Source organism: Gobio gobio (genome assembly GCF_949357685.1).
Source record: "Gobio gobio genome assembly, chromosome: 19".
Taxonomy (NCBI): Eukaryota; Metazoa; Chordata; class Actinopteri; order Cypriniformes; family Gobionidae; genus Gobio; species Gobio gobio.
Window position 1 is genome coordinate 9,399,038 of NC_137112.1, and position 22,490 is coordinate 9,421,527.

The window sequence follows — 22,490 nt, forward strand, 5'->3', positions numbered from 1 at the left end:
AAACGAAACACACTCATTCTTTAACGGACACACAGCAAGTTCTTAACCAGCTGCCTCCTCAGACAGTATGTGATTTCGGATGCAGTAATTAATAGTCCATATAACTTGTGCAATGCATTTCAAGTCTTCTGAAGCGTTCTAGTTTTGTGTCAGGAACATTCAATTAAAATCTGTTTGGCTGATTGGTGCTTTTAAAGGGTTAGTTCACCCCAAAATGTAAATTGTTTCATTAATTCCTCACCCTCATGTCGTTCCAAACACGTAAGACCTTCGTTCATCTTCAGAACACAAATGAAGATATTTTTGATGAAATCCGAGAGCTCTCTGTCCCTCCATAGACAGCTATTTAATGAACACTTTCAAGGTCCAGAAAGGTAGTACTTTTAAAGACATCGTTAAAATAGTCCATGTGACTCCAGTGGTTCAACCGTAATGTTATAAAGCGTCGAGAATACTTTTTGTGCGCAAAAATCAAACAAAAATAAGAACTTTATTCAACAATTTCTTCTCGTCTGTGTCAGGCTCCTCCACAGTTTATGTTGGTCAGCTCCTGCGTTAGCATCACACACATACGTCGTGAAATTGTTGAATAAAGTCATTATTTTGTTTGTTTTTTGCGCACAAAAAGTATTCTCGTCGCTTCATAACATTTCGGTTGAACTACTGGAGTCACATGGACTATTTTAACGATGTCTTTAAAAGTACTACCTTTCTGGACCTTGAAAGTGTTCATTAAATAGCTGTCTATGGAGGGATGGAGAGCTCGTGATTTCATCAGAAATATCTTAATTTGTGTTCCGAAGATGAACGAACGCTAATTATTATTACTCAGTACACTATATAATGATGCTATAACAAAGACACTTTAAAATAAAGTGTAACCCAACTTCAATTTCGATCTTCTCCAAATATAGTTATCATATGACTTCAGAAAGTTCACAATATTACACAAGTTGTATACGGTACTTTTATAGTAAATTTTTTGGAGCTTGACAGCCCCTGGTCACTATATGAATTTGTTGTATTAAAAAAAAGAGCAGCGTAAACGTTCCTCAATTCGTCCTTTTGCTTGATTTGGGACTTCAGATGTCTTCATTTCTGTGGATTACGCCACAAGCTACTATCAGACTCTAATGGATTCAGCAGTGGAGAACTGATTATCTACACAGATAAACATGAACAGAAAGAGCTCAGGGTATCAGTTTCCTTTGAAAGTCTCTTATTCTCAGTTTATGCTGATACGTCTTTCACAGGTATCAATGGAATGGCCCCAGGTTCAACAGGAAGCACTTATGGGACTCAGGTAATGCTGATTTCCACGTTTGTCCCTTACATGAATGCTAAAATTATTTCTGGCAGCAAAAAGCAACAACGGTTGTTCTGAATCTTTGCGTTTCTGTAGATGGGTGTGATGAACTCAGGCCAACAGGCCCCACCACCGTACCCGGGACAGGGGCAGGTTGGGCAGCCCTCTCTGCAGCAGCCCTCCACCCCCATATTTGTGGCTCCTCCACCCAAACCTCAGCGACTGCTACATTCAGAGGCCTACCTGAGGTATATAGAAGGACTCAGTGCTGAGTCCACTACTGTCAGCAAATGGGACCAAACACTCTCTGGTGAGTAAAAGGCAGATTTACTGTGCATTATGTTCTAGTGGTCGACCAACATTGCCAATGCAGATACTTGGAGAGCAAGGTACAATAAGGTTTTATTAGTTAACTACATTAGTTAACATGAACTAACAATGAAAAATACTTCTACAGCATTTATTTATCTTAGTTGATGTTAATCTCAACATTTACTAAAAACCTTTTTTAATATCAAAAGCTGTACCTGTTAGAGGATTAGTTCACTTCAAAATGAAAATGTCCTGATCATTTGCTCACCCCCATCTCATCCAAGATGTTCATGTCTTTCTTTCTTCAGTCGAAAAGAAAATACGTTTTTTGAGGAAAACATTCCAGGATTTTTCTCCATATAGTGGACTTCAATGGCAACCAACGGTTGAAGGGCCAAATCAATGCAGTTTCAAAGGAAGGGCTTCAGAGGCTCTGCACGATCCCAGACGAGGAATAGGGTCTTATCTCTCAAACCACCAGTCATTTTCTACAAAAATAAACATTTATATAATTTTCAACCTCAAATGCGCGACTTCTCATTGGAAAGGTCACGGTGGAAGTACCGACCCAGTGCCGAACAACTCTCATGTTCTCCTCCAACTTTAAAATCTTCCAACATCGTTGTTTTACCTTTATTTTTGTAAAGGGCGTTTGATTTAGTCTTTGCACGTTGGTTTTAACACTGGGTCGGTACTTCCACGTACGTCACGTGCGTGACCTTTCTAACATAATGACGTCATACGCCGTGAAGAAGACCAACACCGAAGTCGAGCGTTTGAGGTTAAAAAGTATGTAAATGTTGTTGTTTTTGTAGAAAATGACAGATGGTTTGGCTAGATAAGACCCTATTCCTCGTCTGGGATCGTGCAGAGCCTCTGAAGCCCTTCCTTTGAAACTGCATTGATTTGGACCTTTAACACGTTGTTTGCAATTGAATGCTGGAATGTTTTCCTCAAAAAACTTAAAGGGTTAGTTCACCCAAAAATGAAAATTCTGTCATTAATTACTTACCCTCATGTCGTTCGACACCCGTCAGACCTCCGTTCATCTTCGGAACAGAAATGAAGATATTTTAGTTGAAATCTGATGGCTCTGAAAGGCCTCCATTGGCACAATGCACTTTACACTCTCAAGACCTTGACTTTGGCGATCCAAACTGCTGAATCAACTCGCTGATTCATAACGCTTCGAAGCTTCATGATGCAGCGTTTTGAAATCGGTCAACACTATATAAGTCGTTATTTAGGGTTTTTTTGCGCACAAAAACAAATTCTCGTCGCTTCATAAAGTTATTTTAGAACCACTGTAGTGAGATGGACTTTGTAACGACGTCTTTAGTACCTTTTAAGGGTTTTGAGAGTGTACAGTGCATTGTGCCAATGGAGGCCTTTCAGAGCCATCAGATTTCAACTAAAATATCTTCATTTGTGTTCCGAAGATGAACGGGTGTCGAACGACATGAGGGCAAGTAATTAATGACAGAATTTTCATTTTTGGGTGAACTAACCCTTTAAAGGGGTCTTGAACTAGCTTTTTTAAATTATTTTATGCTGTTGTCTGAGGTCAACTTATGACGTTCACGTGGTTTTTACATTCAAAAACATCATAATGAATAAGTAATAGGCTATTTTCTGCCCTGGTTTTAAGCCTCTTTCTAGACACGCTCGGTTTTTATGGGTGTGCCGCACTGAAGACTTGGAAGTAAACGCCCACTGCTATGATTGGATAGCAGTGATTTGCATATTATAATGAGCTTCAGCTCCCCCCTCAGTAAGCATGTGGGAAAATGGCCACCGGAATGATTCGCCCCTCAGGGCTCGCAAAATGTCTTTATCAAACAAACACAATGATTCATCTCTCATCCACCCGCAATTAATTGGAATGTTTTTTTTTATTACTTGGCCCGCCTGATCGGTGGATATAACCACGAATCGTGCATCACTAACACGCACACACTCACACATGCACAAGCCTCACTGCAGAGTCAGTGGGCTTTGCGAGCCCTGGCCCAGTCTGATCACGAATCGCAGCACAATTAACCAACAACTCCACAAATAAAGGATTCTTCAGCCTGTGAAGAAACAAGCAATGTCTTACAAACGGGAGCTGGATCTTCATGAAAAATAAAGTTCATCCATGCATTCATAATATTGAAATCCGAATGAAGCTTATGCAGCATGTTTATTGCTTGGAAGTTCAATCCAGTTTAGCTCCACGTAGGCCTATGTTATTTATGTTACATTTCTTCTACAAGTCGGTGGGCGGGGCTACAGAATCAGGCGTTGTTTTTTCTTCTATTGAGGCTGTGTTTCACCACACTCTGACATCACAGGCTGGCACATTCTGAGATCTCTCGTTTTCTGGGCCTGGTGTCAATAAAAGCTTTTCTTTGACTAACAAGGACATTTTCAGCTCCAAAACTTACAGGATATTCTTATATCAGGATGAACTTTTATATATCAAAGGCTCAAGGGAAAGGTGATTTCTCGATTCTCAGCATTCCACAGAGCCGTGTGATAATATTAGTTAATGCACTGTGAACTGACATGAACATGATTTTTTTTTTATTAACAAAGGTTAATAAATACTGCAAAAATATATTGCTGATTGTTAGTTCATGTTAGTTAAACCCTTAAAGGGATAGTTCACCAAAAAATGAAAATTACCCCATTATTTACTCACCCTCCTGTGAGCAAAGCTGAATTTTCAGCATCATTACTCCAGTCTTCAGTGTCACGTGATCCTTCAGAAATCATTATAAATGCTGATTCGCTGCTCAAGAAACATTTATTATTAGGGGCCAAGCGTTCCAATTATTATTATTATTCTGTCTGGGAGTCTATGGCAGCCCATAGAACCGCTTGCGGTAAAGTTGTGAAATTTGGCACACTGGTAGAGGACAGTCTGATCTGTCACCATAGCAAATTTGAAGTCTCTAACTCAATCCCTCTAGCGCCACCACCTGAGTTGCACTCATGTTTATGCTAATAACTTTTGAAACATAAGGGTTAGAAACAAAATGATTAAATTCCTCTGATTCCTTGGCTCAAGTCGATTCGATTGCACCCTATGACGTAATTTTCCATCATGAAATTTTACGAAAAACCTACTCACAAAAATGTAACCAGATCATCTCCAGACTATGCTGACAAAACGGTATTAGATTCAAGATGATTAGTCAAACTGTTCTCGAATAACGCACAAAAGAATTTGACAAAGTGCCCACAAAAGTGAATGTCAGGCTATATCTCTGCAACGCTTTAGCATATTCTAACCAAACTTGGTGTGTGTTATGCCAACCATGCCCTGAGGCAGCCTGCAGTGTTTAGGCGCAGTGCCACCTAGTGGTCCAGAGATACAAATTTTTTTTATTTTTGATTATAACTTCAGAATGCTTTAGCCAAAAATCACAAAACTGGTCTCTTTAGATTCAGGGCATCACGCCGAGCCATACCATACCCAATTTTCCCATATCAACCATTTTGTGCGTCGGCCATTTTGAATTTAGTCAAAAAGTGCTATATTTCACAAACGCATTGGCGTATCATTACAAAACTCTGTATGTGTCTTCGGCACCAAGCCCTGAAAGTACTCAGAAAGTGTCTGGGCATTGCCACCTTGTGGACAAAAGTTATAATACATTTTCCAAAAATGCTAATAACTTTTTATTAAATTTGACTATTGTCATAAAACTGGTTTGACTAGATTCCTTGGGTCATGCCAAGAACATAGATCCCAATTTTACCACATTTGGCCAAACTTCCTATTCGCCATTTTGATTTCCTTTACAAACCTACTTTTTTGAACCAAAATCTAATCGTAACATCTTCAGATCATGACAGTAAACAGTTATTAATATCGTATCAACAGACGAAACCGTTTTCATATACCGCAGCGACGAAGTTGAGGCATGATGCTAAAATGAGGCTGTATCTCTGCAATGCTTCGACATAATGACACCAAACTTTGCCTGTGTCATTTTCACCTCACTCTGAGAACACCACATCAATTTAGTAACTGCGCCACCTATTGGTCAAAAGTGACTATATATGATTTTTCCGCCATTTTGCCTAAAATCATCTTAAAATTGCTCCTTTTTGCAGTTGGTCTAACACTCCCAGCCATGTTGGCAATGACATGTCTTATTGGCTTATTTGCGCTTGGCCCCATTAATTGCTGCCCGCAGCTATATTTATTATTATTATTGTTGAAAACAGTTGAGCTGCTTCATATTTTTGCGGAAAAGGAGATGCGTCTTTTTCAAGTTTCTTTGATGAATAGAAAGTGTGAAGAACAGAACATATTTTGTAACAAATGTTTTTACTGTCTCTTAAACTTTTGAACGATAGAGCATGTAACAATATTTACTCAGAATTCACTCAAATATATTAGAAAACTATTAACAATATGAGAAAAATGTGTGGTATCTACTGTTAACAAGTCTGTGTGTTTGACCCCAGCTCGCAGGAAAGATGTGCGGCTCACAAAAGAGCAGGAGAGCCGTCTGCCCTCTCATTGGCTGAAGAGCAAGGGAGCTCACAAGACCATGGCTGACGCTCTGTGGCGACTACGGGACCTAATGCTGCGAGACACACTAAACATTCAACAGACGTACAACATCCAAAACATCTGAAGCATTCCTCTTTATTCTCAAACAGTGAGATGAGCTGTTCTTAGCGTGTTCATGTTGTGTTCGAATAACGTTCTGTTTAGGGTTTTGTAATGCTAAATATCGTCTGTTGGCTTTGTTAGTGTTGATGTTTCTTGATAGCACTTTCAATTGGCTGATTTTGTATGTTGACTATTAAATGTTCTTAGACCAATTTAAACATTTTTATAAAATGTTGAACTTTAAAGTGTTGACCTTAATGTTTGTTCATTGTAATTTGTGAAGGGATTAAGTTAGTATTGTTCTGAAAGAATGTAGTAATGGCCGTTTTTTGGGTCTTGGTTCGTAAAATGGTATATGACAAGAAGTTAATAGGCCTATTTTTCATATCATCCCAGTTGTATTAGCAAAAATCATTTTGGAATGGACACTATCTGTCTATTGTTTCAATAAACTAACAGTGACTGAACATAATTGGTTTTGTATGGTAAGAAAAATAACCCTTTTTATAATTTACCCTGATATATATATACACAGACCGATCAGGTATAACATTATGACCACTGACAGGTAAGGATTTGAGCGAGTCTGACAAGGGCCAAATTGTGATGGCTAAACTACATCTCCAAAACTGGTGTTGACTTGGCCTCCAAATTCCAATCCAATCGAGCATCTGTGAGATGTGCTGAACAAACAAGTCCGATCCATGGAGGCGCGACCTTGAACAACTTGAGGGTGAGTAAATGATGACAGAATTTTCATTTTTGGGTGAACTTTCCCTTTAAGCAGTCATTCTGAACCAGTAATCACTTTTTTGAATTTCAAAAATGTATTTTTTTTTTATTAATTTACTTAAATTATGACTATATTATCATGTAATTATTTGTCCCATTTTTATAAAAAAAAAATTTTAAATGTCAAACTTTATATGACAGGATTATTGGTTATGTATGATTATAGCGTAGCTAAATTCTAATTTAATAATTACATTTATTAGGCTATAATCTATTAATTAACCTGTCTAAAAAATAATAATTTTGTCTGCAAAGCTGTGATAATATTATATTAAGATATTATCCATTAAAAAAACTATAGGCTACCTTTAGAAGCACAGATGTATCTGTCACCGCTGTTGCTTTAAGTCAGTCAGTCTGAGACACTGAAATGCTTCTCACAAAGTGTGCAGTTGGCCTGAGGTTCATCATGAGTTACTGGACAGACCCATTGATACCTTTTTGATATTCAGTTCTATATCTGGAGATCCTCTTGCGTTTAAACGGTGGACGCGACGCAAGCTCGACATGTTTTTAAAAAACCGGCAAGTTTTCAGGCACACTGGCACAGCGCATGTTCTCGAGACTCCGCCGCTATGACAACAAAGCCCGCAATCACGCACAAATGAGCTCCTGTACTACTTATTGTGAAATTGATTTGTTTATATTTGCTATCAGTATTCTCCACACTGCAAAATCCTTGTGTGTTTATTGAACTACATGTGGACCTGTGTAAAATACGGGACAAATCGCGTCCCGTATTGGTTTGATACGGAACGCGTCATTTTGCTTGTAAATACGGGACGATTCCGTATTTTACGGGACGGGTGGCAACCCTACTCGCAACTTACTAAAGGATCTGCTGCTAACATCTTGGTGCCAGATACCACAGCACACCTTCAGGGGTCTAGTGGAGTCCATGCCAGGACGGGTCAGGGCTGTTTAAGCAGCAAAAGGGGGACAAACACAATATCTGATCAGTGTATAGGCACAGACACACACACCACTTTTTTTTTTTTGAAAGAAGTCTGCATTTATTTTGATCAAAATACATTAAAAACAGAAATAAATTCAAGAAATATTAGTTTTCTAGCAAACCTGAATTTTCAGCAGTAACATGATTCATCAGAAATCATTCTAATATGCTAATTTGATGCGCAAGAAACATTATTTACATAAAACAAACGGCATTTTGTGGAAATTTACTTTTAACGAATATAATTTATTAGAAGTCTTGTGCAACATTATGAATGTCTTCACTGTCACTTTTCTCGCTGAATACAAGACTATATGATAAAAAAAGTGACACTAAAGATATTGAAAGGTGGGTTTTGTCCGCCATGTTGGTGACGTCACCCGCGAGGGAATGAATGAAGCGTCATCCTTCAGGAGCAGCTTTTGCAGCGCGAGGCCTCACTGCACGCGCAAACACTTCATTAGATAGGACTTATTGCGTTTATTAACCTCCAAATCATTACATTATACACGCAAGACAATGTGGAGCGCCGGAGCGGTGAGTTGTGTGCTAATCTCGTGCTTGTTCTGCGCGTCGGTTAGCGCGGACGGGCTGGTGAATGAGGACGTGAAGCGCACGCTGGACCTGAGCACTCACCTCGGGAAGATCACAGCCGAGATTCAGCTCGCGAACCACGGGTCCTCGCGGGTGCACAGTTTCACGCTCGCGCTGGAGCCCGAGCTCGCGCCGCATCTGGCCTTCATCGGTGCAACGGTGAGTAAATAAAATAAAACATTAATCTGCAAGGAGATGGGAGTGATGATGGAGGCTCTTTGCTAGCTATCACTCAAGACTCTTTGGTTCGCTTTTTAATTGTAACTTATTCATGTCGGACTGTTTCGTGCTTATTAAATGATGCTTAAATCATTTCTGAAACTTATTTTTTGGCGTAGAGACAATAGGGAGTGCAACTTTTCATGTACTGTAGCCTAAGCTAGCTGCATAATTCCGCTTGATTTGTACATTTGCACATATTTTTGGCAATGTTTATCTCAAACAACGTAGTTAAGGTGTAATGTTGGTTCAGATGAATAATTTAAATGAATTATACTGTAATGCACACGGCATTGTTGAAGTGTTATATCTAGTAGTTAGCATTAGCAGCGGTTGTGCAGCGCACTTCCGCTTTGCTCTGTCAGTGCCAGCGTGACACGTAAGTTCTGGATGCACAGTTCACTTCCGTGATGAATCCAGCGTCATTTGGTTTTCTTATTTTCATAAAAACTTTAGCTTCTAGTGCTTAAATGTGTAAATAAGCATCTGTGTGTTTGACAGACAGCTCATTTGTGATCTGTAAGCAGGGGGCTTGTTTTTTAAGCTTCAGCATTTAGGGTCATAGATTTTCTTGCTGTAGACTCTGCATATTAAGAGGTTTGAGATGAGATTCAAGTGTATTGTCATTACACATGTACAAGTACAATGCAACGAAATGAAGTTATAATGAAGTTTCTGGTTATAACTGAAGCTTTTATTTATCTTCACCAGGTAAAGGGGGAGGAAGAGGAGGATGAAAGCCTAGAGCTGAAAGAGAAAACTATCCATGGACAAAGGTAAACACTGGGGAAAATATTAAAAGGATAGTTTACCCAAAAAGGAAAGTTTTGTCATGAATTACTAACCCCCAAATTGTTCCAAACCTGTATGAGTTTCTTTCTTCTGTTGAACACAAAATATATTTGAAAGAATGTTGGTAGCCAGACAATTGATGGTTGCCATTGACTTCTATAGTATTTTTTTTCTTCTCCTACTATGGAAGTCAGTGAAGTCCATCAGCTGTTCGATTACCAACATTCTTTCAAATATCTTTTGTGTTCAACAGAAATTTGAAACTCATAAAGGTTTGGAACAACTTGGGGGTTAGTAAGTGTTGACATAATGTTCATTTTTGGGTGAACTATCCATTTTCAAGTCGACATGAAACTGAAATTGCTATCATCTTTTCTGCCCTATTGTGACGAATATCTGAGTGAAATGCTTCTCGAGACTTTTTGAGCATTAGTTGGAAGGTCGTGGTCTGCTTTTGGTCGATCTCATGTGAGTGACAGGTTGTCCCGCCTTTGCACCAGTAAACACATCATAAGAGATGTCGCTGGAAGAGGGAGGGGAAGTTATTTTGATTAAAGAATATGAGGGCACATCAATTTTGTTTATAATAAATACTACAATAAATAATAATAATTGTTGTTGTTGTTAATATTTTATTTCATTGTGATTTTAACATGTTCTGCATCCAATTTAAATTAGGGCTGCACAATAATGGTTAAATTGATAATTATGATCAAATTATAATTTATAAGTCGTTCTCATTTGAGAAAACTCTTTACATTTCATCAGAATCATTCCACTTTCATGTGAGCATACATCAAGAGAACGTCAACTCATAAGCACGGTTTATATAGTTATCTGGTTTTCCTGTCATCCTTTCCTGTCATTCAGACCTGCAACACATTTAAAAAAAAGTTGGGACAGTAAAGCATTTACCACTTTAATGTTGCCATTCCTTTTCACAACACTTATAAGACGTTTAGGGACTGAAGACACCAAGTGATGAAGTGGTTCAGGTGTAATTTTGTCCCATTCTTCCTGCAAACAAGTCTTAAGGTGGGCAACAGTACGGGGTGTTCGTTGTCGCATTTTGCGCTTCAAAATGAGCCACACATTCTCTATTGGAGACAGGTCGGGACTGCAGGCAGGCCAGTCAAGTACCCGTACCCTCTTCCTCCGCAGCCAGGACTTTGTAATGTGTGCAGAATGTGGTTTTGCATTGTCTTGTTGAAATATGCATGGACGTCCCTGGAAAAGACGTCTCTATGTCCAAAATCTCTATGTACTTTTCAGCATTAATGGTGCCTTCACAGAAGTGCAAGTTACCTTTGCCAAGGGCACTGACTCAACCCCATACCATGACAGACCCTGGCTTTTGGACTTGTTGCTGGTAACAGTCTGGATGATCCTTTTCTTCTTTAGTCCGGAGCACATGGCGTCCATTCCTCCCAAAAAATACCTGAAATACTGATTCATCTGACCACAGTACACGTTTCCACTGTGTGATGGTCCATCCCAGATGCCTCCGAGCCCAGAGAAGTCGGCGGCGCTTCTGGACACTGTTAACATAGGGCTTCCTTTTGGCACAGTACAGTTTTAACTGGCATTTGTGGATGTAACTACGTATTGTGGTACTTGACAAAGGTTTGCTAAAGTAGTCCTGAGCCCCATGTGGTGATATCGCTTATAGATGAATGACGATTCTTGATGCAGTGCCGCCTGAGGGATCGGAGATCACGGTTGTTCAGCTTAGGCTTGCGCCCTTGTCCTTTACGCACTGAAATTCCTCCAGATTCCTTGAATCTTTTAATTATGTTATGCACTGTTGAATGTGAAATATCCAAATCTCTTCCTATCTTTCTTTGAGGAACATTGTTTTTAAACATTTCAATAATTTTCTCACATATTTGTTGGCAAACTGGCGATCCTCGGCCCATCTTTGCTCCTAAAGGATTAGACCTTTCTTGGATGCTGCTTTTGTACCAAATCATAATTACAATCACCTGTTTCAAATCACATCATTATTTAACCATTTTACCTCATTACTAGCCCTAAATTGCTCCTGTCCCAACTTTTTTTTAAATGTGTTGCAGGTCTGAATGACAGGAAAGGATGCATATTTACAAATGACATGAAGTTGACCAGACAAAACATGAAATATTTTGTGTTCATATTGTCTGCAATGAAATACAAGTCAAAGTAAATTTAGAAATCACTTATTTTTTTTATTTTTTTGTTTTCCATACTGTCCCAACTTTTTCTGATTTGGGGTTGTAGATGTCATTCCTGTACAGGGTCCGCAAACTCTTAGAGATTTACAATATGGATGTGATTGTGAGGAAATTTTTCATTTTTAATCCACGTTTGGTAATACTGATATACATTTATATTTAGTTTACATGATAGTACAAGAGACATTTTTTCTCTTTGTGTATGTAGGCATGTTTCCTCTTCTTGGAGGTGTGTGTGTGTGTGTGTGTGTATATATAACTTACAGCTCCAACTTGTTTGCTTCCCCTCCTGCAGTGGTAAATTCTTCGAGGCACAGTTACCGACTTCTCTCGCTCCGGGTGCTAAACTGCGGGTGAAGGTTGAGACGGTGTTCAGTCACGTGCTGAAGCCTTTCCCCACCCAGATCACCCAGGCCGAGCGACAGCTGGTGGTCTTCCAGGGGAACCACTACCTGTTCTCCCCATACCCCACCCGCTCCCAGACCACCCGTGTCCGCCTGGCCTCCAAAACCGTGGAGACCTATTCCAAACTAGGCAACCCCTCCAAGAGTGACGAGGCCATTGAGTATGGACCATTCAAAGATGTTCCTCCCTTCAGCCAGGTGACTGACCACAATAGTCATTCTGTTGTATAGTAATATACTTCAAACAGTGTGTTTACATGATAGTGTTTTTATGTGGTAATTATGAAATGGACTTACAGCATGCGTCACGTGAGTTTTTCAGTTTTGTTTTTACATGCACTATAAAGTTTGGGGTCAGTCAACAATGTTTGTAATGTTTTTTAAAGAAGTCTATTGCTCACCAAGGCTGCATTTATTTGAGCAAAAATTCAGTAATATTGCAAAATTACTTTTTTCTATTTTAATATATTTTAGAATAATTTATTCCTGTGATTTTAAAGCTGAATTTTCAGCATCATCGATGTTAAAAACCATTGTCCTGCTTAATATTTTTGTGGAGTCTGTGAGAATACTACATTATCAACTAAGGGTGCTCTTGATTGCTTTTGAGGGTGGTTATCATCTCACATTACTAGCATTAAATCTGCAACTTGGCTGGCTAACGAATGCTTAAACATGCCCAGTTGGATGTAAACTAATGCAAATAGACCACAAGCATGACTTTTAAAGGATTAGTTCATTTCAAAAAGAAAATTTCTAGATAATTTACTCAACCCAATGCCATTCAAGATGTTCATGTCTTTCTTCAGAGGAAAATACATTTGAGGAAAACATTCCAGGATTTTTCTCCATATAGTGGACTTCATTGGCAACCAAAATGTTGACGGTCCAAATCAACGCAGCTTCAAAGGAAGGCCTTCAGAGGCTCTGCTCTATCCCAGCTGAGGAATAGGGTCTTATCTAGCCAAACCACCGCATTTTCTGAAAAAATATATTCTTTTTAACCTCAATTGTTCGTCTTGTGCTGGTCTGCAACATGCCAGACATTACGTAATCACATTGGAAAGGTCACGTTTGATGTAGGCGGAAGTATTGTTTACATAGCGAACGTGCGAAGCATAGATATGTATACGATATACAACTTGAATTATTTTCGACTGAAGAAAGAAAGAAAGACATGAACATCTTGGATGACATTGATGTGAGTAAATTATCAGGAAATGTTCATTTTGAAGTGAACTAATCCTTTAAACATTGATTTCAGATTTGCATGTATTTTTGCCAAATTGTTCTAGTCACTTGAGGTAGGCCATCAACTGTTCATGTCCTCTCAGCCTTGTCAGCTACTAATGCAGCATCTAGTCAACAAATGAAGAATTTTACACGGTGTCCTAACTACACGCGACGTGATAAAAGGCGTCTTTTCCATGTTATTTAGAGTTTTTGTCCTAACCAGACACACAAGTTTCTATTTCTGTGACGTAGCGGCTGGAACAACAACACAAAACATAATCTCAGGTAGTGTTTATGTGCTTTATTTAATGTTAAAAGCGTGTAATGTGACTTTGAATATCATTTAGTGCTCCTAGCTTTGTCGTACTAAAAGCAACAATGGATAATTCACCTCAGATCTTGAAATTAAACAAATGAAAACAAGAACGTTCAAACTGTGAACAAACAAGTATATTCTATGACAAAGATTGTTTTAGTAAATCAGTATGTATTTTTAGTGATGTTTAAATGGTGTAATATTTGTGAATTTGATTATCTGTTTCCCTGCGAGTGCCGCCCGCCCACAAGCTGTTCTGATTGGCTGTTTTGATTGATTTGTCGCATCTCGTAGTCACGTCGCCTTAAGGAATCTTATCGCGTTGCGTGTAGTTAGGACAGTGTTACAATGACAACCGGTTTATTTAGTGTACATATATCTACCTTTTCATTGTCAAAGTTTTAAAACTGCATCTGATTTATTCTGCTCCGTGCAGACTAGTGTAGCATAACGTGTCAAAACAAACAGGCGCCAGTTATAGTTTATATTTTGCTCTCGTACTGTGTAATGACAGCAGACCCTTCTCAACTTTTCCTGCAACAGATGTAACCAGGTGTGGATTATTGCCGATAACTAATAGTTCCAGAAATCAGTTATTGGTGCTGATGAATTGGCAAAAATGATATGTATGTGTGGACCTCTACTTTGAACAGTAGTGTTTAACCTTTTAAAAACTTTTGGTTTGTAGGATGCCATGAAGATCCACTATGAGAACAACACACCCTTCCTCACCATCAGCAGCATCACTCGAACCATCGAGGTCTCTCACTGGGGCAACATCGCCGTGGAAGAAACCATCGATCTGAGACACACCGGTGCCTACCTGAAGGGACCCTTTTCCCGCTATGACTACCAGAGGCAGTCTGATAGCGGCATTTCCTCAGTCAAATCTTTCAAGGTGTCTTAACACTCTCTTTTCATTTATTTTTTTTAAAAGCCATTTTAAATGACAGCTGCTTCAACATAATGGCTCCGCTGAAGGTGGCGTTCCAGTAGGCAACTCAAAATCTAAATTATATTTGGCTTTGCATTCAATTAAGCTTACATTTAAAGCTTAAATCGGTAGAAGTAGAGAAATCTTGACAGCCATAGGGGATTTTGCACCAGGTAGTTCTAGGATCTTAAGCCGAAAGTATACTTGCGTAAATGCGTATGCGCACAGTTGAATGCACAGCCTTGCAAAGTATACTACCTTTGACTCGTACGTGTACACAGGCGTGCAACGCATACGTAGTTTTGAGTAATCTCATCACATGTAAATACAAAGTACGCACAGTTACAAAAGTCTGCCGTTGCGTGTTTAGTACAAGTATACTCTTCTGATGATGAAATTTGCGTCTTGCGCACTGTATGGTGACCCTCGTGTATGCGTAAACAGTAAAGTATACTTTGGCCTTTAGTTCTAGGAACTAGCCACCAAGGTGGTTCCCAGAGAACTAAAAGTTACCCTAGGAATGTTTTCCTGATTGCATTTGCATTTCTTGATTTGGTGTTCCTTAATTTATCTATTTTGTCTTCCTTCAGACCATCCTCCCAGCCTCTGCTCAGGACGTGTACTACCGCGATGAGATCGGGAACATCTCCACCTCTCACCTCCAAGTTCTAGATGATTCTGTAGAGGTTGAAATCCGTCCCCGTTTCCCGCTGTTCGGTGGCTGGAAAACACATTACATGATTGGTTATAATCTTCCCAGCTACGAATATCTCTACAATCTGGGTGTGTGTCTGGTTTAGAATTAACCGGATTAGAAACATTTTCTTTTCATTTAAAGTCATTATAATGTTACGCATCCATTTGTTCTTTAGGAGACCAGTATGCCCTGAAGATGCGTCTGGTCGATCATGTCTATGATGACCAGGTTATTGACCAGCTAACTGTGAAACTGATCCTTCCTGAAGGAGCCAGGTGAGCATCTGATATGCACCGATATGCATCACATCTCAATCAAACTTTTGTTTACTTGCAAACAAAGTTTAATTTGGTGACTTGCACTTACAGGTAGTATAAATGGATATTTAAAAAATATCCATATTTAAAACTTTATAAAGTAAAATATGTAGCGTATTCAACTTATGCTACATCTGATGTCATCGTCGCGCCAGTTACACTTTAACTTTCATTTTTGGGTGAACTATCCCTTTAACTACTACTTTGTTTGTCCCCTAGAAATATCCACATGGATACACCCTACCCCATCGCCCGCAGTCAGGACGAGCTGCATTACACTTACCTGGACACCTTTGGCAGACCTGTGCTGGTGGCCACCAAGAGCAATCTGGTGGAGCAGCACATTCAGGACGTTGTGGTAATCTCAGACTTTCATAGGAGACCAGCAGGGTCATTTTAAATGGTGTTAAAGCTCTTGAAAGGATACAGAACCTTGCCTTCCTCTCGGTTCCTCAAGTACAATACTGTCCCATCTTCTTTACAGCAGTGCTGAGAAAATATGGGCGGAACTTTTTAGTTTTTAGAGTCTGGTCTAGTTGGAAGGCTAAGAGTGCCTCTTAAATGTACTAATTTAAAAAGTAAATCACATGACAAAAAATAGACCTTTTAAAATTGTTTAATTAAAGTTTAAAATGTTAAATGTAATGAAATTCAATTTACAAATGCTTTATGTAAATGTTACAAATGATTCGAGCTGTGACGGTAGCAGTTTTTTTTGGTGTGTGTGTGTGTGTGTGTATGTATATATATATATATATATATATATATATATATAATATATATTCGGTACGTACCTCGGTTTTGAAGTCACAGTTCTGTACAGCAGTTTTACAAAATTGCTTTTTATTTATTTTTATTGAACCGTGTTTTACTGAAAAAATTGTCAGTCCTTAAATTAATTCAATTATAACTAAAAGTTTCTTTAAGACAATGCTGTAAACTATAGGGAGCCCTTACTTGCACATTAATATAATATTAAAGGCTAACAACAGAGCCCAAACTATTTGGATAAATTCAGTTGCTATTTATTTTTTAGATATAATAATCAACACTCATAAGCTTCACATAAGGCAGTTTTTGTATTAACTTCTAAATCTAATTATATATTTTTTTTTTCTCCAATTTGTTGTTGAAATATAATCATTTATACACAGTGAGTGTCATTTTCATGACAGGTTTGTATAAACATACATTAAAAAAACAAGACCACTAACAGGTTAAGTAGAATATAATGACTATATAGGCTAATTTAGTGCATATATATTTAGTGAAAGAGTTAAAAACACACATAAACGCTATATATGTGTGGTTGTGTCCTTTACCGGCACAGCCCTACAAATGATACATATTTAAATGATACATTTAACTACATGTTTTTAATTAAAAGGTACCTCACCTTTTTACATTTTCATTTTTCAATAAGCACAAATTATTTTTTTAAACATTTTAAATTCATTAAGAAAAATAATAATGATGTAAAATAAAATAAACGTTTTTAAATGTCTAGAATATGTTTTTTTTAATCTTATATGTAAAAGTAAATTAACATATTTTAATTTACGTTTACATATTATATTCGAAAACCTACTTTTGTTTTAAAATATTTTTTTTCAGTTGTGTCAATTTCTAAAGAAAAACTAGAGCAGTTGCAGTATGTAATTTCACAGCCTGTGTGTAAACATGGTTCCTTTGCCATTATTCACGGCAGTTCTACTCTGCCTCTAAAGTGCAGGGGCATCTGCTCCACAATCCTTCCTTCAAATTTGTCCAATGGAATCACTTTCCACACATTGCATGCAGTGTCCGCACAAGTGTGCTTGTGCAAAAAGTGGCGAGGATAAACCCTCTGTGTTTCTCTCATTAGGTTCACTACAACTTCAATAAGATCCTGATGCTGCAGGAGCCATTGTTAGTGGTGGGAGCGTTCTACATCCTGTTTTTCACTGTCATCATCTACGTGCGCCTCGACTTCTCCATCACCAAGGTGCGCCTGGAGCACACCCTATTGTTGGAATGACTATGAAGGTGTATGATTTTTAACTAAGCCGTCTGTTCCCTCAGGATCCAGCAGCAGAGGTGCGAATGAAGGTGGCCTCCATCACCGAGCAGGTCTTGACTCTGGTGAACAAGCGTCTAGGTCTGTACCGCCACATGGATGAAGTTGTGAACCGCTACAAGCAATCCCGGGATACCGGAGCACTAAACAGCGGCCGCAAGACTCTGGAGGCCGAACACCGCACCCTCACCAATGACATCACGGCTTTACAAGCCCGTCTCAAGGCAGAGGGCTCCGATCTAGCTGAAAAAGTAGTCGATCTCGTCAGAAGTCGTTGTTTTATCTCATTTCAAAACGCTTAAACCGGTTCTAAACGTTTAGCATTTCTCCACCTACAGGTTGGTGAGATACAGAAGCTGGACGGCCAGCTGAAGGATCTGGTGTGCCGATCCTGTCAGGAAGCCGAGCGGCTGGTGGCTGGAAAGGTGAAGAAGGACGCCTACATCGACTCGGATAAAACCCTGGCAGGCAAGAGGCACGAGCTGGTCACCCGCATCGACAGCCTTCTGGACGCCTTGTAAATCTCTAACATCAACAGTCCCCGCCCTCGAAACGGTCACCCTCACTGCAGATCAACAGTGTACACTCACATACAATATGCATCATTCTGTGAACATCATGTTGGTGCCTTTGTGGGAAGTGATTTTTGCAGGATGTGCACGTTGCTGAATGTGTGTGTGATTGTGGAAGAGGGTTTTGTGTGTTGGATGCAGAATCTTTTTTTTTTTTTTTTTTTTCTTCAAGTTGCTGAATGTCAGATGCAGTCTTCATTACCACAGTCCAGCAAACCTGTTCCTTCTCATATTCATTTGCAGTTTTTGGAGTCGGACTTGAATTTAAATTGGTTCCACAACCTCTCATAGTAATCTCACCTGAAAATATTGCACTTAGTTTCAAGAAAAAGAAAAAAGAGATAGTGATCTTCCCCGTCCTAAAACACAAGTATGGAACATCAGGTGCTGAAATGGTGACACTGATATGCTCATGTTTGCAAATTTTCTATTGGGTTCTCACATTTTTGTATGATTTTTTTTCTTTTTTTTGTAAATGATGTACTTCAGTTCCACAGCAAATGACACGAATGAGATTGATTTTTGTATGTCAAGGGTAAATGTGACAGATTTTGCTGGTGAAACATTTTCAGTCCGTAAATAAACAAGGTGTTTAAAACCTGACCGGTGATCTGATTTATTGAACTAAATCTTTGCAATGTAAAGCAATTCTACTTCAAAATGTTCAGGCCATTAGGCACCTGTCATTAATCCATTCATCTAAAATAACTTTAAATAAATCTTTAAAAAGCTTTTAACCAAAAATGAAATTTGTCATTTACTCACAGGTTTTGAACAATTTAAGTGTATGTATTTCTTTTTTCTGCTGAACACAAAAAAATATATATTTTGAAGAAGGTTGTAAACCAAACGGTTGATGGATCCCATTGACTTCAATAGTAATTTTTTTCTTTCTCCATAGTCTACTATGGAAGGTTATGGGGTCCATCTTGGAACTTTTCCAACCTTCTTCAAAGTATATTTTGTGTTCAGAAGAAAAAAGGAATTCGTAAAGGTTTGGAACAACTTGAGGGTGAATAAATGATGACAGAATTTTCATTTTTGGGTGGATGACTATCCAGTTAGAATGTAGCCTATACCTCCCCCTCCCAGACAAGGCTTAAACTAGTCCCAGACTAAAATGCACGTTTGAGCTGTTTTAACTGAAAGAAACTTGCACTTACTTAAAATATGTCCGTGGCATTAGCTATGTTTCCATCCAAAGTTGTGAATGTAATTTATTTGCCAAATTGCAATATCGCATAAAACATTTGCCAATAAAGCACCGTTTCCATCCAGTGAGTCAAAAAAAATAATTAAGCAACACAGGAAATGGCACCATATATAATTATTGCCGCATCTCAATAAACTTGTCTTGCTTTTAGAGGCAGATTCTGCTGTTTGGCAACGCAGTCGTGTAAGACAGTTCTAGGAGGGAAATATACCGAGTATCTTTGACAACAGACTTCTGAATGACCAAAACAGCTTTTCAGACGCGTTGCAAACAAGATTTTTCCGCTGGTTAGTCCCGTTATGCTTATTTTTTTATGCCCATAGGGGAATTTATTCGGTAAATGCATTTCCATCATAGTTTATGCGCATGTTTTCGTATCGAACAGAAAATTGATCTGACTCAAACGAGAATTTTATGCACATTTTTTTAATTTATGCGCATCTTGGCGTTTCCATTCAGCATTTTTTGATGCGATATCCCAAAATGTGCATAAAAATTGTTGGATGGAAAGCTATTGTTTTGGCTCAAGATGCACACATACTGTTTGTTCTAAGGCACGTTTATAAAAGTTGCTTAAATGTCCCCAACTGAACTAAAGCCTAATCCTGGCTTAATCTAAACCCTGTCTGTGAAACCGGGCCATAAACAGCTATACAGGTGCTGGTCATATAATTAGAAAATCATCAAAAAGTTGATTTATTTCACTAATTCTATTCAAAAAGTGAAACTTGTATATTATATTCATTCATTACACACAGACTGATATATTTCAAATGTGTATTTCTTTTAATTTTGATGATTATAACTGACAACTAAGGATCTCAGTATCTCAGAAAATTAGAATATTACTTAAGACCAATACAAAGAAAGGATTTTTAGAAATCTTGGCCAACTGAAAAGTATGAACATGAAAAGTATGAGCATGTACAGCACTCAATACTTAGTTGGGGTTCCTTTTGCCTGAATTACTGCAGCAATACGGCGTGGCATGGAGTCGATCAGTCTGTGGCACTGCTCAGGTGTTATGAGAGCCCAGGTTGCTCTGATAGTGGCCTTCAGCTCTTCTGCATTGTTGGGTCTGGCATATCGCATCTTCCTCTTCACAATACCCCAGAGATTTTCTATGGGGTTAAGGTCAGGCGAGTTTGCTGGCCAATTAAGAACAGGAATACCATGGTCCTTAAACCAGGTACTGGTTGCTTTGGCACTGTGTGCAGGTGCCAAGTCCTGTTGGAAAATGAAATCTGCATCTCCATAAAGTTGGTCAGCAGCAGGAAGCATGAAGTGCTCTAAAACTTCCTGGTATACGGCTGCGTTGACCTTGGACCTCAGAAAACACAGTGGACCAACACCAGCAGATGACATGGCACCCCAAACCATCACTGACTGTGGAAACTTTACACGGGACCTCAAGCAATGTGGATTGTGTGCCTCTCCTCTCTTCCTCCAGACTCTGGGACCCTGATTTCCAAAGGAATTGCAAAATGTACTTTCGTCAGAGAACATAACTTTGGACCACTCAGCAGCAGTTCTGTCCTTTTTGTCTTTAGCCCAGGCGAGACGCTTCTGACGCTGTCTGTTGTTCAAGAGTGGCTTGACACAAAGAATGCGACAGCTGAAGCCCATATTTTGCATTCGTCTTTGCGTAGTGGTTCTTGAAGCACTGACTCCAGCTGCAGTCCACTCTTTGTGTATCTCCCCCACATTTTTGAATGGGTTTTGTTTCACAATCCTCTCCAGGGTGCGGTTATCCCTATTGCTTGTACACTTTTTCTACCACATATTTTCCTTACCTTCCCCTCTCTATTAATGTGCTTGGACATAGAGCTCTGTGAACAGCCAGCCTCTTTTGCAATGACATTTTGTGTCTTGCCCTCCTTGTGCAAGGTGTCAATGGTCATCTTTTGGACAACTGTCAAGTCAGCAGTTTTCCCCATGATTGTGTAGCCTACAGAACCAGACTGAGAGACCATTTAAAGGCCTTTGCAGGTGTTTTGAGTTCATTAGCTGATTAGAGTGTGGCACCAGGTGTCTTCAATATTGAACCTTTTCACAATATTCTAATTTTCTGCGATACTAAATTTGGGATTTTCCTTAGTTGTCAGTCATAATCATCAAAATTAAAAGAAATAATTTTTTTGAAAATAGCATCTCGCTCAAAAAATGACCAAAGAGTTTGGATATTTTTTTTATATATTTCGACTCTTGTTACATTGTGTACTAAGACCGACGGAAAAATTAAAAGTAGCGATTTTCTAGGCCGATATGGCTAGGACTGGGGACTATTTTCAGGCGTTGTGTAATATCATTGGCCATATCGGTCTAGAAAATCACAACTTTTCATTTTCCGTTGGTCTTAGTACACGATGTAATTACAGAAGAGTCAAGTTTTAAATAGGAAAAATATCAAAACTCTTTGGTCATTTCTGAGCGAGATGCTAACGGTCTAATCAGATTCAATGATCTATGCTAAGCTATGCCAAAAGTGCTACCGCCAGACCCAGAGATCGGCTGAATGGATTCAAAAACGGTAAAACTCAACTGTTTAACTCTAGGGGAGTTGGAAAATGAGCCTATTTAAAAAAGACAAATAAAAAAAAGTGGAGTGTTCCTTTAAGGCAACATTTTTTGGGGTGTAGCAAATTAACTTAAATATTTTGCACCTTAGATCTAAAACTTTAAGAAAAGAAGCTTGTTCGGCAGTTTCACATGCTTTTTACCATGTAAACGGAAATATTCTAAGCAACTAGTCGACTAGTCTAACAAATTATAGTATATATTACATGATACAGAAATGTTTAACATTTTTGTTTCTGAAATCCACCCTTCTGCTGCGGGATCAGATCAAAACTTTTGGATTTAGTAATCCAATCTAATTTCAGAATCCTTTTTTTTATTTTAAACAATCCATTTTCAAGATTTGATCAAATCTGATAGCTTTTTGAACAACTGGGTG

General features: G+C 38.7%; 2 protein-coding genes across 3 annotated transcripts in view; both read left to right on the plus strand.

Moving 5' to 3' along the window:
• The window catches only part of pbrm1 (polybromo 1), a 47,555-nt gene extending 40,854 nt beyond the window's left edge, over positions 1–6,701 (plus strand). For both annotated transcript variants that reach the window (XM_079844686.1, XM_079844685.1), the window contains 3 exons: positions 1,254–1,303; positions 1,403–1,616; positions 6,080–6,701. In XM_079844686.1, coding sequence (XP_079700812.1) covers positions 1,254–1,303; positions 1,403–1,616; positions 6,080–6,252 — 437 coding nt within the window. In that variant the 3' untranslated portion in view covers positions 6,253–6,701. The remainder of the gene's footprint in view (positions 1–1,253; positions 1,304–1,402; positions 1,617–6,079) is intronic.
• Positions 6,702–8,349: 1,648 nt separating this feature from the next.
• rpn1 (ribophorin I) lies at positions 8,350–18,924 on the plus strand. The gene is made up of 10 exons (XM_079845303.1): positions 8,350–8,730; positions 9,502–9,566; positions 12,088–12,394; positions 14,434–14,643; positions 15,270–15,462; positions 15,552–15,651; positions 15,913–16,051; positions 17,558–17,677; positions 17,755–18,000; positions 18,088–18,924. The coding sequence occupies exons 1-10, from the start codon at positions 8,497–8,499 to the stop codon at positions 18,268–18,270; spliced, it is 1,797 nt and encodes a 598-aa protein (XP_079701429.1). The 5' UTR covers positions 8,350–8,496; the 3' UTR covers positions 18,271–18,924.
• Positions 18,925–22,490: the final 3,566 nt, after the last annotated feature.

Coding starts and splice junctions, on each gene's coding strand:
- rpn1 (XM_079845303.1), top strand. CDS start 8,497: ATGTGGAGCGCCGGAGCGGTGAGTTGTGTGCTAATCTCGTGCTTGTTC. Junction 15,463..15,551: donor CGAATATCTCTACAATCTGG/GTGTGTGTCTGG, acceptor TTTGTTCTTTAG/GAGACCAGTATGCCCTGAAG. Junction 17,678..17,754: donor TCGACTTCTCCATCACCAAG/GTGCGCCTGGAG, acceptor CTGTTCCCTCAG/GATCCAGCAGCAGAGGTGCG.